Source organism: Salvelinus sp. IW2-2015, linkage group LG20 (genome assembly GCF_002910315.2).
Source record: "Salvelinus sp. IW2-2015 linkage group LG20, ASM291031v2, whole genome shotgun sequence".
Taxonomy (NCBI): domain Eukaryota; kingdom Metazoa; phylum Chordata; class Actinopteri; order Salmoniformes; family Salmonidae; genus Salvelinus; species Salvelinus sp. IW2-2015.
In genome coordinates, this window is record NC_036860.1 from 4529398 (window position 1) to 4545355 (window position 15958).

At 40.9% G+C, this 15958-nt stretch overlaps 1 protein-coding gene across 4 annotated transcripts; it reads right to left on the reverse strand.

The window, feature by feature from the left end:
- Nucleotides 1-1077: 1077 nt before the first annotated feature.
- Nucleotides 1078-12611, reverse strand: ube2ia (ubiquitin-conjugating enzyme E2Ia). 4 transcript variants are annotated; one of them, XM_024011114.3, is made up of 7 exons: nucleotides 12478-12611; nucleotides 10519-10590; nucleotides 9948-10031; nucleotides 9533-9605; nucleotides 8185-8294; nucleotides 1730-1809; nucleotides 1078-1504 (listed from the first exon to the last, which is right to left on the reverse strand). In XM_024011114.3, the coding sequence occupies exons 2-7, from the start codon at nucleotides 10582-10584 to the stop codon at nucleotides 1444-1446; spliced, it is 474 nt and encodes a 157-aa protein (XP_023866882.1). In that variant the 5' UTR covers nucleotides 10585-10590; nucleotides 12478-12611; the 3' UTR covers nucleotides 1078-1443. The 4 variants fall into 4 exon arrangements, with proteins under 4 accessions (XP_023866882.1, XP_023866884.1, XP_023866883.1 ...); XM_024011116.3 differs by having other exon boundaries at nucleotides 8185-8243; nucleotides 12478-12597; XM_024011115.3 differs by having other exon boundaries at nucleotides 10519-10614; nucleotides 12478-12568.
- Between the last annotated feature and the right edge of the window lie 3347 nt (nucleotides 12612-15958).

Genomic DNA, 15958 nt, shown 5'->3' on the forward strand with positions numbered 1-15958 from the left:
TGCACACATACAGAAGTCAATTACTATTCCCTAGTTATATTGATTAAAGGGATAAGAGAGATTTRGGCTATTTTGCCTTTTTCRACCTGCCCAGTCATATGAACTCATGGATAACATGTCTTAGTTGTCAAAATCTCAACGATCCCTGCTCTAAAGGGATAGTGCAACTAGATTCCAGGCACYACGAGTTTTCCTTGAGCGGATGGTCAGGGGGCCGGAACATTAAATATTTGCAGACTGCAAATTGACCGCAAGAATCCCAAACAGATATTTGACAAAACTATTTCAAAACTTGRTAACAATCTCATCTCTATTTTGCGTGGGAATACTTTGGAACAGACCTCAAATAAAAATCACTTGGAGCTGATTTGTTGGTTTTAGTCTTACGTGCAAAACAATCTCAGAAAACTAAATGACGGGCCGCCAGGATCTATAAACCCGTTACATCCMCCGTTGAAAGGGTCCCTTATGTAGGGTTACCAGATTGTCTCATAGGTACAGTCTCGTTTGAACAGTCCTGACGGTCACTCAAAACCTTACAATCCAGTATCCTTACTGTGCACTAACAGCTTTYAAAGGTAGACTTTGGGCACGACKAACAGTCCAACTCCTAAGCTTTCTCCATATTCAAACAGAAATGGTGTGCTTTTAGTAGTTCATTCTGGTCATGCATGCAGCTACCGATGTAGGTAGTTRGTTAGTTAAGCTAGCCYGTAACTCATCCAGTATGTGTTGTTAWGTCACAGGATTTGGTTTTTGGACAGAAGCGATCGATAAATGGCACTTCTGTAGCCAAATATCTTATTCAACAATTTGTTTTTAAGCATTAAAATGACCTTGATCAAATCAATCATGTACACAGTCTAAAGCTGTTATTGTTACCCAAAGTCCACCTTCAAGAGTAACACACATTCAACTGGCAACACAATGCATTGGGAAAGATGGAACTGAGTCCATCTACATGTATTAACACTAGCTTTGTACAAACATATTTAATTAAATCTAAATATTTGGACCAAAACAACTTAAGAGTCTGATGCAGAGACACTAAACTACCTTTGAATAGATRCATTGAGGCCTGTTTCTCTATATCTTTATCAGAACATATAGAAAATAATTCTAACATTGAATAGAATAATAAAAATCAACAGAAGTGACTCCCATTTCGTACAGTCTTTTCTGACAAGCGTGAGCTCTTGAAAAAYGAAATACCACAGTTYGAGTACGGAAAATCCTTTGTGGTGACAGCATAGTCCACCTTCAAATCCYGGACTTCCAAATCAAAAAAAAGCAAAGGGGTGCATCAGTATGTGGGTGATGGACAGAAATGGCACACATTCAGTTTTAAAACAGTCCAGCAGGAAATAGTTGGAGGCAGACAAAAAGGGGGCAGAGACAAAATCCTCAGCAAACCAATTTCTTCTCTTGTGTAGTCTTGAAGCTTTATGGAGAAAACTTTTTGGCTTGTGCTCGAACCCTTTTTTCATATTCCACTCTGTTTTGGCTGAAATGAAAGATGGAGGCATGTTATGAGGAATGGGATATTTCCTGGAAATATCAAGTATCAACTAACAGCCTTGCAACAATGTTSGCGAACAGCTAGACAAACCATTGACCAGGAGGGGCACAAGCTAATGAGAAGATTGTGCGAGCAGCTGTGTATATCCTATTCCGACTGACATTTGACAAACCTTTCAATTAATTAAAATATCTACTGGCTCAGACCCACCAGTAAATTGTATACGCCTCAGCTTGTGCAGGATCCTGGATATTTGGTTCATTTAGGAGCTCTTGGATTCCTAACAATATCTGTGGATGAAAACAAAGTACTGTATAATGGCAATTTGTGTTCGCAACTTTCCATGGCTTCAAATTAATTTCACCTAATAAGTAACCACCATGAAGCCATGCTGCCCTCTACAGCAAAGCCATTTACAGTGCAGCCAAGAGTCACCTGTATACACGCGTACAGTTCTCATCCACAACGATGCAAAGATCACTCCATATGCATTTCGACAATAAAGATAAAATTGTTAGTCTATAGCCCAGCATTTTGGATTTGAGGTCAGTTAAATAAAATGTTTTAACTAGGCAAGTCCGTTAAGAACAATTTTTTTTTTTACAATGACTGCCTACACAGGCCAAACCCGGACGACGCTGGGACAATTGTGCACTGCCCTATGGACTCCCAATCACAGCCGGTTGTTAAGCCTGGATTCGAACCAGGGTGTCTGTAGTGACGCCTCTAGCACTGAAATGCAGTGCCTTAGACCGCGCCGCCACTCGGGGGCCAAAATATATTTTACCTTTATTTAACTAGGCAAAGTCACTTAAGAACAAATTCTTATTTTCAATGACGGCCTAGTGGGTTAACTGCCTGTTCAGGGGCAGAATGACAGATTTGTACCTTGTCAGCTCGGGGATTTGAACCTGCAACCTTTCGGTTACTTGTCCAACGCTCTAACCACTACTCTGCCACCCTAAGGTGACCGTACAGAAAATCACCTTTATTCAAGGATATTATCCTACATATCCGTTTAACTGTTTCAAAATGTATTAGTGAATTACGGTGAGGTTAGAGGCGCAAAGATCATACCTCTGAAAAATGATAATCTCCTGTTCTTGGAGATGGTAACATGTTTTGTTGTAGCCTCTGACTGGAATCATTATTCATGACTTCTTAAATCATGGCATTCTCAGGATTAATTTACAAGTGTTCAAAAACATCTACTTTCCAAGAAAAAATTACTCGGGTCATCAAATCACCATTCAGTTCCTATTTGTCAAAACAAAACCCAAAACAAAATGCAAATGCATCAAACAAGTTAGTAGAGTCACAAGCTTGATGTAGTCATTGTGTGCAAGGAATATAGGCCCAAATACTAAACCTTTGACTACTTTGATACACTACATACTATTTACCAAGGGGGTGGTCATCTATATTTTTCTTCGCTGTCTATTTACCGCCACTCAACGAGCTGTATAGGGTCAAATGCAAACAAGAACACTCATCCAGAAGCAGCGATCCTAGTGTCTGAGGATTTTAATGCAGGAAACTGAAATCCATGACAATTTCTACCAGCATGTCACCTGAGCAAATAGAAGCGAAAGCTCTATCACCTTTTACTCTCTCCCACACAGATAAGCATACAAAGCCTCATCATGCCTCAAATCTGACCACAACTTCATCCTCCTGTTTCCATCTACAAGCAAATACTCAGGAAGTACCAGTGACAGCGCCAATAAGAGAAGTGGTCGATAAAGCGGATGCTAGGCTACAAGACGCTAGCACAGACTTAAGTGCTGGGATTCATCCGATGCACAGAGTAGTTTACCACATTGGTCACGGGCTTAATTAATAAGTGCATCGATGACATCGTCCCCACAGTGACCGGATGACATTAGGGCTTGGCAACATAAAATGTATGTTTACGCACAATGTTCAAAATGTCTGTATCGCAAGAATACATTTTTATGAGCTTGTTCTTAGGGCGTGTCTCCTTCGCTCCTTATGTGCGACTTCCCACTTGCAACACCAAACCCTCCCCGCCAATCACAACAAAGACAAAAAGGTCCTCATCTCTGATAAGCAATTTGAACTCGCTATTTGCATTTTGTCCCCCAAAAAATACATTAAAGTCAAACGTCACAAAACATTGAAACCATTTTACTGTAATAGAGAACTTATCCTGTAACAATACCCTTATGCGTCGACCCTCAAAATGTAGACAGAGCAGAAGTATCAATGAAAATATTGTGGCAAATTAAATAATCAGTTTGTCGCGTGCAGCATCACATACCGCTAGCGCAGCATTTTAGCCAGACGTGTGCTAGCTGTCTAGTCTTATTATAAATGTGCAATGAGCATTAAAAAGACATCTACATAAGGAATTGGCATCCCGTTCTCATTCTCAGAAATAAGCATCTTATTCAGGTAGGCCACTTGATTTCAACATCTAAATAGGCTGTTCAAACAGTTGGAGACAGACAGGTGTATTCATAAAAATTAAACTGTTCTACCTTGTTAGCAACCAAATAGTTAAAAGTTAGCTAGACTTTAAATATAAAGATTAGCTGGCTACTCACTAGCAGGTCAGCTTGAGACCTGTGTTAATTTCCTATATTGCCCGCTACCAGAAGTTTGTCATCATTAGTGGATGTGCAATGTTCTGGTTAAATTTGTAACATTAAGGGCATTTTCATAGAGTTGAAACCCAGATCAGGTTAAATGGGTAGGTAGCATAAATGTAACCACATGTAACCTATGGATTTGTATTATAAAATGCATAAACATCCCCTCACTTCGATTGAGTTATTACATAAAASTGATCGGAATTCTAAAGAATGCATTAGTAACCKACAATCGACTGCATTCATGACTACCGGTTTCAATTACATTTTCTGCCAACTTGCAAACAKTATGAATGTATTGCTACAAATTAGCTTGCAAGCACTACTAGCCTGCTAACACTACGTTAGCTACTGGCTGACACGCGCAGTGCTATCAACCAGAGCTATAGGAGGACAGGCTCATTGTCATGGCTGGACTGGAATTAATGGAATGGTATCAAGCATATGGAATTAACGTTAAATTTTTKCATTCCAGTCATTACAATGAGCCTGTCCTCCTATAGCTARTGGGTAGTAGATAACGTTAGCCAGATGGAAATGGCTAGGTAGCAGCTGTTCTCCATATGACGTTCAGAAAGTGCATCGTGGGTAGTTCCYAAGACATCCAGAAATTAAATGTATAAACGCTAAAACTATGTTTGCAGTTATAGGTAACCAGATCTAGACTACAACTAAGTTACTCTTTGACCACACTTGGATGAGAAAAGTCATGCTTCCTACCCATTAACTCCCTAGAGTCGATGTCCGTACACTCACAGAAAACTAATTAGCATTATAATAAAAAAAACAAATACATTCTGTAGTTGAAGCTAGCGATGGTTTATTTTGCGTTGATGTCTCAATCCACCGCATCCGCCGATGTCGCACTTCTACATTTGRGGTGACAGAGCTAGAGCGGTGTTTGTCAGACAATGAGATATACCAAAAATCTGTCTTCACAAAAWCAGCTGTTGCGTCCAAACGGTTTGGCCTAAAAACTATGACCCCCTCTCACAAACAAGCGTTCTCCGTTTTGCTCTACGACCCCCACAAGAGTCTTGGGACTCCTCTGAAGTCGGTACAGCCAATCTCCCAACTTCTGTCTGTAGCAGACTAACAGTTTGAGCTACACTAATATGACCCTTTCGTGAAAAGGTGAGAAGCTTACAAACACCTCAAACATAACGAACCATCAGACAGTCGAAGCATCAATACAGAACTAAGACCGAATCCTATTACACRMGCTCTGACGCTCGTCGGTTGAGGCAGGGCTTAAACTTTCAGATAACAAAGGAAAGCCCAGCCGCAAGCTGCCCAGCGACYSAAGCCTACCAGATGAGAATTGCATTCCATGCTTGCTTTGAGGCAAGCAACACTGGAACATGGATGAGAGCACCAGCTGATCACGCTCTACGTAGCTGTTGTGAGGAAGACCTTAAAACAGGTTAACATTTACAAGGCCAGACGGATTACCAGGACCCATACTCAGAGCATGCGCTGACCAGCTGGCAAGTGTTTAACCTGTCATTTTCATCCTCCCTGACCCAGTCTGTAATACCTACATGTTCCAAGCAGACCACCATATCCCTGTGACCAAGAACAAAAATGTAACCAGTCTAAATGACAATCACCCCGTAGCACTCATCTGTAGCCATGAAACGCTTTGAAGGGCTGGTTATGGCTCACACCACCATCATCCCAGACCCAAACCAACTCACATACCAGCCCAAAAGATCAACAGATGAGGCAAGCCATTGCGCTCCACATAGCCTTCTCCCATCTGGACAAGAGGAACACAAACTCCGCAAAAAAGAAACATCCCTTTCAGGACTGTCTTTCAAAGAATTTGTAAATATCCAAATAACTTCACAGATCTTCATTGTAAAGGGTTTAAACACTGTTTCCCATGCTCTGTCTCTTATACACATCTAGATGTGTATAAGAGACAGCCTGTGTAACAGTCGTTAAGACACTACCAGCATAGACGGTAGACATTTAAGGTCACAGTTATGAAAACTAAACACTAAAGACGACTTTCTACGGACTTTGAAAAACACCAAAAGAAAGATGCCCAGGGTCCCTGCTCATCTGCGTGAACGTGCCTTAGGCATGCTGCAAGGAGGCATGAGGACTGCGGATGTGGCCCTGTCTCTTATACACATCTAGATGTGTATAAGAGACAGGTTGTAAGGCAGGTCCTCACCAGACATCACAGGCAACAACGTCGCCAATGGGCACAAACCCACCGTCGCTGGACCAGACAGGACTGGCAAAAAGTGCTCTTCACTGACGAGTRGCGGRTRTGTCTCACCAGGGGTGACGGTCAGATTCGCGTTTATCGTCGAAGGAATGAGCGTTACACAGAGGCCTGTACTCTGGAGCGGGATCGATTTGGAGGTGGAGGGTCCGTCATGGTCTGGGGCYGTGTGTCACAGCATCATCYGACTGAGCTTGTTGTCATTGCAGGCAATCTCAKRGCTGTGCYTTACAGGGAAGARATCCTCCTCCCTCATGAGGTACCCTTCCTGCAGGCTCATCCTGACATGACCCTCCAGCATGACAATGCCACCAGCCATACTGCTCGTTCTGTGCGTGAATTCCTGCTCGACAGGAATGTCTGTTCTGCCATGGCCAGCGAAGAGCCCGGATTTCAATCCCATTGAGTACGTCTGAGACCTGTTGGATCGGAGGCTAGGGCCATTCCCCCAAGAAATGTCTGGGAACTTGCAGGTGCCTTGGTGGAAAAGTGGGGTAAAATCTCACAGCAAGAAACGGCAAAGCTGGTACAGTCCATGAGGAGATGCACTGCAGTAGTTAATGCAGCTGGTGGCCACACCAGATACTGACTGACATCCCCACAGCAAGATGCTYCCACCACAATGCTTCTCTGTAGGGATGGTGGTAGGTTTCATCAGACCAMAGAATCTTGTTTCTCATGGTCTAAGAGTCTTAAAGTGCCTTTTGATAAACTCCAAGCAGGCTGTCATGTGAGGAGTCGCTTCCATCTGGCCCCTATACCATAAATGCCTGATTGGTGGAGTGCTGCAGAGATGGAGATGGCTGTCCTTCTGGAAGGTTCTCCCACAGAGGGACTCTGGAGCMCTGTCAGAGTGACCATCAGGTTTTTGGGCACTTCCCTGACAAAGACACTTCTCCCCCGATTGCGCAGTTTGGCCAACTCTAGGAAATGTCAGTGGTTCCAAACACCTCTTCCATTTAAGAGTGATGGAGGCCACTGTTCTTGGGAACCTTARATGCTGAACACATTTTTTGGTACCCTTCCCTAGATCTGTGCCGACACAGAATTTGTTCTCGGCGCTCTACGGACAATTCCTTAGACCTCATGGATTGGTTTTTGCTCCGACATGCACTGTCAACCATGGGACCTTATATAGACAGTTGTGTGCTTTTCCAAATCATGTCCAATCAATTGAATTTATTACAGGTGGACTCCAAGTTGTGTTATCAGCTCAAGGAAACAGGATGCACTGGAGCTCAACTTCAAGTCTCATAGCAAAGGGTCTGAATACGTAAGTAAATAAGGTATCAGTTTTTTTTGTATAAATTTGCAAACATTTCTAAAAACCTGTTGTGCTGTGTCATTATGTGGTATTGTGTTTAGATTGATGATTTTTTAAAAATAAGGCTGTTACGTAACAAAATTGTCAAAGTCAAGGTGAATGCACTCTCAGCAATTACCTTGTACCCCTGCACATCGACTCTACTGGTACCCATGTGTATAGCCAAGTTTGCGTTACTCATTGTGCATTTATTAACACTTCTATTATTTTTGTATKTTTCTCTGAATTTTTGGAAAAGGGGGGACTAGATACATAGTGCTTTCATTTCTAAATTATTAAAACAGATCTGTATGAAAATACTCAAAATGTGACATTCTGTACCGTCGCCTCAGGAAACATTTTCTCTCAAATCCAAAATGCTGGAGTACACAGACAAATGTTTAATATCAGCTTCACTGTCTAAATACATACMGAGGGGAGTATAACTATTCCTGGGGTTATAGGCAAAGAAAAAGCTAAAACCAGAGAAGAGGTCTTGGATGAAAGCTCTTACTTGTTTGATAGTGATGGCTGGTCTCCAGTCTTTGTCCTCCTCTAAAATCGATAGACAGACTGTACCAGAGGGATATACATTTGGATGGAACAAAGGGGGCTCAAATTTGCCTGCCAAGAGCGGAGAAAATATAATTATTAGCACAATCTGGAGAAAATTCCAGATGGCACTTATTTGCAGTTCATTAAACAGTGATTTTCGATAAATCTCCCCCTCTATCCGCACCAAGGTTGGAATAATACTGAACATTATGATAATGCCCTTTTAGTATAAGAGCGGTTTGAAAAGAGACTGAAATTTCAGCCTGTTTTGGTGGGATGTAGTTTCAGCCTGCCTGGTAAATGTGTTAATAGACCAATAAGGGGAGTTCAAACAGCTGGTTTTCTYTTTTCCACCTACCCACTCACACCAGTCCTAGCAAAATTCTTTCTTGAGAAATTGCTCTTCGCTAAGAAGCTATTTTTGTTTGTTGGCCATTTTAATTGAAAACAAGGCAAGAGTAAACATGTCGTCCCCCACTAATAATGCAACGCCCCCTAGGGGCACTCACTAATTCTGTAAATGACAGATCCATTTGTCAAGACGCATCACTCACACATGGTGTCAAATGGGTCCCGTGGTGTCAGAGTGTCAGTTAGCTAGACTCATCTCTGAGCATGTGTGCCAAATTTCATAATTAAGTCAGACAGCAATAAACACATGTGCCCATTATAGAGCCACCATGTGGTCAATATGAATGCTCTTGCATATGTTGAGTATTGACAGTGTTTGCAATATTTGTACCAAATTTAGTTACAATGAACATGCTTGACTGATATGCATTTATGTGCCAGATCACATCGACATGAACATCGGTAAAACATTTATTTAACTAGAAAAGTCATTTAAGAAAAAAAAGATTATTTACAATGACAGCCAACGCTGGGTCAATTGTGCTGCGCCATCAATAGTGGCCATGTTTTAGGTACTAGTCTGGAAAATATTGCGTTGAGACCTTTGGCCATATCCATGTTKCATGGAGATCAGTCATTCGGTGCCATAAGAGCAGCACCTTAGGTGTTTCACAAATGTCTTAATGGCGGACCTTATGGGTCCCCGAGGCAAATTAGTTCCTTATGAGGGACCCTTGTAGCGAATTTCATGACTTTATGTAATACGGGGTGAGGGGCATGACCTCTGAAAGTTTGCATTTTCTTGTTATAGGGKCACCATCTGGCTAATCAGTGTAATATTGTAAATGCTGGATCTCTATGGCAAGACATCATTCACCCACAGTAAGGTACTTAACTGTTACCCAGAAATGATACAGATAACAGCTGCATTGGATATTTAAAAAGAGYAAACATACACTTGGGAGGTGAAGAAGGATAGTCATCCTTGAAGAGCATTCGGAGTTTGAACAAGCCCCCCTCCCATGGGGTCTGTGGAGAGAAATACAGAAATTTGGTCAACACTCCTTCAGTAACTGGAGTRACTCATTGTGAAGCAATGAGAATGTTGCACAACTGTTGTAATCAATTAAAATTGGTTCACTGGCCATCCAGCAGCTATACAGACGTTAGTACCAGCACCTCAGTGTATTTAATATCTCCTACAACATATTAATACTCTGCTTAGTTGTATTAAAACAAAATCTGCTGTCCAGGTGAYAGACATAGTGAAAATGTATTATGCTGCACAGGAGTGATCACTTCCTCCAGTCTGAACATAGTGYTGACTACAATACATATAAAGTTCAGCGCTCACTCCAGAGAGACTCTTACCCCCTTCTTTCCCGGGATGGCACACTCCCAATTCATCAAGTTCATTGTTCCATCTGGGTTTTTTGTTGGCACAGCAACAAACCCCTAGGGAGAGAGAAGAGATGTTGTCCAACACATTAAATGTCCAACTCCATGAACTTGCCAACTACAGCCCTGCCCAGAATCAAACCTTAGCCCCCAACCCTCTATGGATGCGTAACTCAATGTGGTTAGTTGGCAGCGCTGCCCTGTTAACGGCTCAGTCACCTGTAATGTAGGCTATTTTATTTGTTCCAAAGCCATGCAGTACGTGTTCAGATGTAGGCCTATGCCTGTATGGTCTCCCTGTCAGAGTTATGTTGATGACAAATCCAATTTCCCATTTGGGATCAATAAAGCTTATTCAATCAGGCCAGGGCAGTACAGCTCTGCTTGGCATAGTGTAAAATGTTATGTGGAATAGAAGATCCAGGAAACATTTCCACAAACAGGTCTTCCAAAATGACACATGCCCTTAAAGAACCAGCTAAGCTTCTACGCAAAGGCACTGTTGACATTTAAATGGCTTCCACCCAAGTCCCTTTATACTCACAAAAGGATGGTCTTTTCTCCAGGCCTTTCTTTCTTGTGCAAGACGACTTAAGGCTATACCAGACATGACTCCCTAAATCAAAAACATTAAGATCAACTGGGAAAAAGGGATCAACAGTTGTTTACAGTTCTATTGAAATAAACAATGCATATGTGATGCACAAGTCCAGCCCACAGATCAGTTCAGGTGGTTGTCATTTCTCTCTGGTTACTAGTCTCTGGATAACAGCACAGCCAAATGTGGTGCTCAGAAAGCGCAATACTGCAACCACTTCAACTAGGTCACATCCACAGGTGCCAAGGGCCGCAACCAGAGACCTAGCCTAAATGTGTTAAATATGAACTCATTCTTTCATATTGTTTTCAACATCATTGTAATGCAGCTTGTTGCTCATATATGTGTGTAGTAAAAMGTACAACTACTTCCATTCAGGTCGGCTTTAAGTTCTCCTACACTCTTAGGAAAGGTGCAATCTGGTACTTACACTGTCCTCATAGGAGAACCCTTTGCWGAAACTCTTTTGGATCCAGGTAGAACCTGGAACCCAGAAGGGTTCCCCTATGGGGACAGCCGAAGAACCCTTTCAGAGCCCTTTTTTCTCTGAGTGTAATGTAAGCATTGACTGCATAAAACAATCCAAAGACCCACCAGTTTATTCAGTTTTTGATTGATTCATACACTTGTGAAAATATTTTACATCACATTATCTGGGAAGCCTGGTTATTGTAGGTAGCTGGGGCCCCTGGTGTAGAAAAGCTATAGCAAATATTTTAATAACTGAACCAAGATGGACCACACTCAATTCTAATGGGAACAGATGAGTCATAGTGGGCAGAACAAGCAAGGTGGCGGGCAATGGCAAACACGGGCTAGCGCGATCCTATTGGCCAGTTCTAGCATACATCTGAATATTTCCGTTAGGGAACYCCTACTCTGAAATGCGCATGTGCAATAACTCAATTCAACTTTGCACTCCTAAACAAAGCGACTTTAAAAACTTTGGCAAAGGCTAAAGTCTACTGATCTTAATCCACTCTGTTCAAAACAGATTCTAGTTTTGGGAATAGAAAACTGTTTTGAGATAAGTGTTTCATCGATGAGAAAATGTGCAGAATATAGACCAACATCGATTTCGTTGCATCTTCTCCCACTGCACGCCAGTGGACTTCCTCTCACTACCATATTTGGTAGTGAGAGGAAACGCCAAGCGATGCTTCATATTTAAAAATTCAGTGTAATATCTGTCTCATTGTTTCATCTGTGGCTATAGTATTGAAGCTTCATACCAGACTAACGCAACTCATTGTTTGAATGTGCCACTATCAATATGCTGACAAGATTGAGAGACCTATAATTMAATTACAGGGAAAACTTTGGCCTTGACCTAAAGGAATTAAATTCACAACCGAGATATCTGTTGGATGTTTAGGTTATCACTCAGCGGGAATGGTACAAAGCAGCATTACAGGTAACGCTGGTTGCAAACTAACATGTTAGCTATAGCAGCGTATTTTGTTGACACACATGCCCCATAAAGTATATTGATTGGATAACTTGTAAAGCAGTAGACACAATTGCAGTCTGTTGTCCTAAGCGATAATGCAACTCTGCGCAATTCTGGCACGAAAATCCGCTAAACAAGTGCGCAACAGAGTGCGCAGCCGTCACATTTTGAGGCTAGGTTACCTACATAGAAGTCCAGTTTAGGGTGCCTTAACCTTTTAAATACATATCCAGCCGAGAAAGCAACATGACGTTTAAGATTGACGTGAATGCCGGGGTTTCAGTCTTCCGTCTGGATAGCGTAGTTAGCTAGCCAGCCAACTACTTTAGCCTAGCTAACAGTAGCAAGTTAGCAAGCTTTCTAGCGTTAGCTTCATAAACCCCAAACCGAAAAAACACGAAAACTTAGACTACGGATAAAAAACAAAACATTCTCAGTAGGCGACAAAGACTTACCTTCAGTGTGATAAAAATCACTAGCTATATTTTTAAAAGAACACTCGGGTAAGCCCAATTTTTTGGGGATCTAACTCGAGACAAATCTAGCTAGGCTAGTGAAGTTTCCCTCCTGAAAACCCCCCRTGAAATTTAGCCTAGGCTAAATAGGACCTGATTACTTGCTAGTGCCTGAAAACAATTAGCTTTAATTACTAAATATGACAATTATATCTCTACAAGGTGTTGCTTATTAAGAGTGTATGTAATCAAATTTTCTACCATCAAAAATGTATTATGAGACAGCTATTTAACAAGAACAAACAAGACAAAAATATGAAACATTGAATATTCTGTGAGAACTATGTGGTGTCACAACTAATACGATGAATGTATTATATTTTGCAGAAAATGCAAGGTACAGCGTATGTTGGTACAAATGATATGATAATTTAAGATTATAACTTTCAGGCAAAGCATTTGACAGCTATGCATTTAAAGAGACAGTACATCCAAAGTTAGGGACTGAATGTATCCAAAATATTTCGACCCTACCATTATGCTTGTTTACACTGAGCTGCACTGGGGTCGGAACAGCATCATAGTTTATTTAAGACAGTGCAGAGTTGGAGTGAGATATGAGTCAGAAAACAAACCTTAATACAGGGATGGGATATGTTACTGTATTCCAAATTTGACCTTCATCCAAACTGATACAACCAGAAGATTAAAATACTGTTTGTTTTCTTCCGAAAACTGCCCTTTTCCGACTTCATGCTAACTAGAAGTAGTAACAGCAGCCATTATGGAATAGCACGTCGTGTTGAACAACAAAATAACTGATTGTACAGTCATCCCAAAATGGCTTCAATGGCTACTGCTATTTAGCATGAGTACGAAAAGGGCAGTAAAAAAAAAAAAAAAAAAAAAGCAGTATTTCAATCTTCTCGATGTATCAGTTTGGATAAAGGTAACATTTGGAGTTCAGTGCTAGTAGAGCTCGCCAGCTTGTAGTCCTAAAACCCGGAAATTAGTTACCTGTGGTTCATTCAGCCATCCCAATGGAAATGTTCATATTTTTTATTTAACTAGGCAAGTCAGTTAAGAACAAATTCTTATTTACAATGARYGTCTACCCTGGCCAAACCCGGATGACGCTGGGCCAATTGTGTGCTGCCCTATTGGACTCCCAATCACGGCCGGATGTGATGCAGCCTGGATTCGAACCAGGTACTGCAGTGATGCCTCTTGCACTGAGATGCAGAAAATTAGTGGAGAAAGATTAGGGTCTTGGAATAAACACAGAAAATAAGGTCTGAGGTGAACACCGGCTTAGGAGATCTTATTCGTTTTGTTCTATACGATAATAGCAGTCCGTTAACATGACTTTTATGAATTATGAAGCATTTGTGCTTTTTTTATAACAAATTCTTAAACATTTACAAAATGTGACGTTAGCTTATGAAGATTATCTCATAGAACAAAATATATAAGATCTCCTAAGCCTGTGTTTACCACAGATCTTATTTTTGCTGTTCATCCAAAACCCCCACAAAAACGGCATATATTTTCCTAATAYGCTTTGTCCAACGGATCACGGCGAGTTAATGCCTACAAAAAGACACCATTACTATTTCTCTCTATACCCCATGCCTGCATGGAGGTACGTTTTCCGACCCATATCTTATGCTGGCTCAGCTGTCTTAATTTAACCATGATGGCTTTCCATCCCCAGTGCAGCTCACTGTAAAAAAGTGTCATAGTAGGGTTGGAATCTTCTGGCTAGGACTGTGTCCAAAATATTAGTTTATGACAATATTTTTGYTAATTACTTGAGAGTATTTTCCTAKTTAAATATCGCATTCTGTGTGGAAATGAATAGTGATGCGTTAATAAGCCATATAGTAGCTGCTAAACATTATGATGACAATAATCACACTACTTCGTTTCTAACACATACAGATGATCCCTTCACAAACGAGGTTTGTTCACAAAACCTGGATTGTGTTTAGGAGGGTACAACCAGCAACCAGAACGGAACTAGAACATATTTGGTGCATCGTAGGCTACTGAAATTTTAGTGTTAGATTGATTTACCAAAGAGTTCCTCGATGTGTTTCTATCAGAACGTTCTACAARGTTGTGCCACTGAGTTTCTAAACCCAGAGGTYCAACATCGCGAGACGTCCAGGAACGCTTGCGTAACAGACCAAGCAGACCAGYCCGGGGTTTGGGGTTTGAGAAGTCAATGAGAAAAGTGAAACATTCTTCCTTAGTTGTACATTTTCTCGAAATCTYAAGGCACAACCTAGATTCGAACACATGTCTTAAGTAGTGGAACATGTTTTTACTCCAACATCGTGAAAGTGACAAACTGACAAGTTAATTTACATAAAAKACAACTTTATATTGAAGGAGTGCCTTTGACAGGATGTATGTGCACAGTCTGGACCATTAGACCCGATGACATTGCCTACAAGTGTGATAGGGGATTTCTATAGAGTACCACCCGAGTGGCGCAGCGGTCTAAGGCACTGCATCGGTGCTAGAGGTGTCACTACATATCCTGGTTCGATTCCAGGCTGTATCATAACCGGCCGTGATTGGGAGTCCCATAGGGTGGCGCACAATTGGCCCAAGTTAAGAGTTTGGCAGGGGTGGACTGTCATTGTAAATAAGAATTTGTTCTTAACTGACTTGCCTAGTTTAAATAAAGGTTAAAAATAATATCCATAAAGCCTAGTGGTCCAACAGGGAAATGGTTATAATTGTTTTTCCACGATTCATTTATCCCATAGGGGATTTTATAAACACTTAAAATAAGGGCTGTGTTTCATGTAGGCTTACCCTGGCGTGACATTTTGTGTAAATCAGTGTAAATCTCTCTAGGACAAGGTTACTTTTATCAATATATTACCCTCCAAAAATGAAACGCTAATTAGCTGCTAATAACATTTTTACATTTGCTTCTAATGTGGCTGTCATAACTGCAAATGCCATGACGAACTGGGCGAGACTGCGGAAATCGAAGCAAAGTAAGAATCTCTGGATTAACTATCTATTAGCTAAATGTAGTATTGATTAAATTGGCTACATTTCTTTAAACTGACAATTCTGTGAACGGTCTTGTGCAAGTTTTAAATGGACACAATACCTGTTAGCAAAGGTGTCAGCTAGAGATGACGTGCAGGAGCTTGCTGGGATTTGTAGTCTTGCATGATGTCTGTCTACTTTAATGCTAAATATCATTTTTTTCAGATCTGAGAGATAATAGAGCTGATAAATTAATAAAAGTCACCTTATCTGAGAGATTTACATGGTTATCAGAACGTCACACCAGGGTAAGCCTACACAAAACACAGCCCTTATTGTAATAGTTTCTAAATTTCCCTATAGGAAAAATGAATAGTGGAAAAACGATTGGAACCATTTATCTTTATTATTATTATTATTATATATATATTTTTAAATATATTTTATTTTGTCATTTTACAATTAAGAA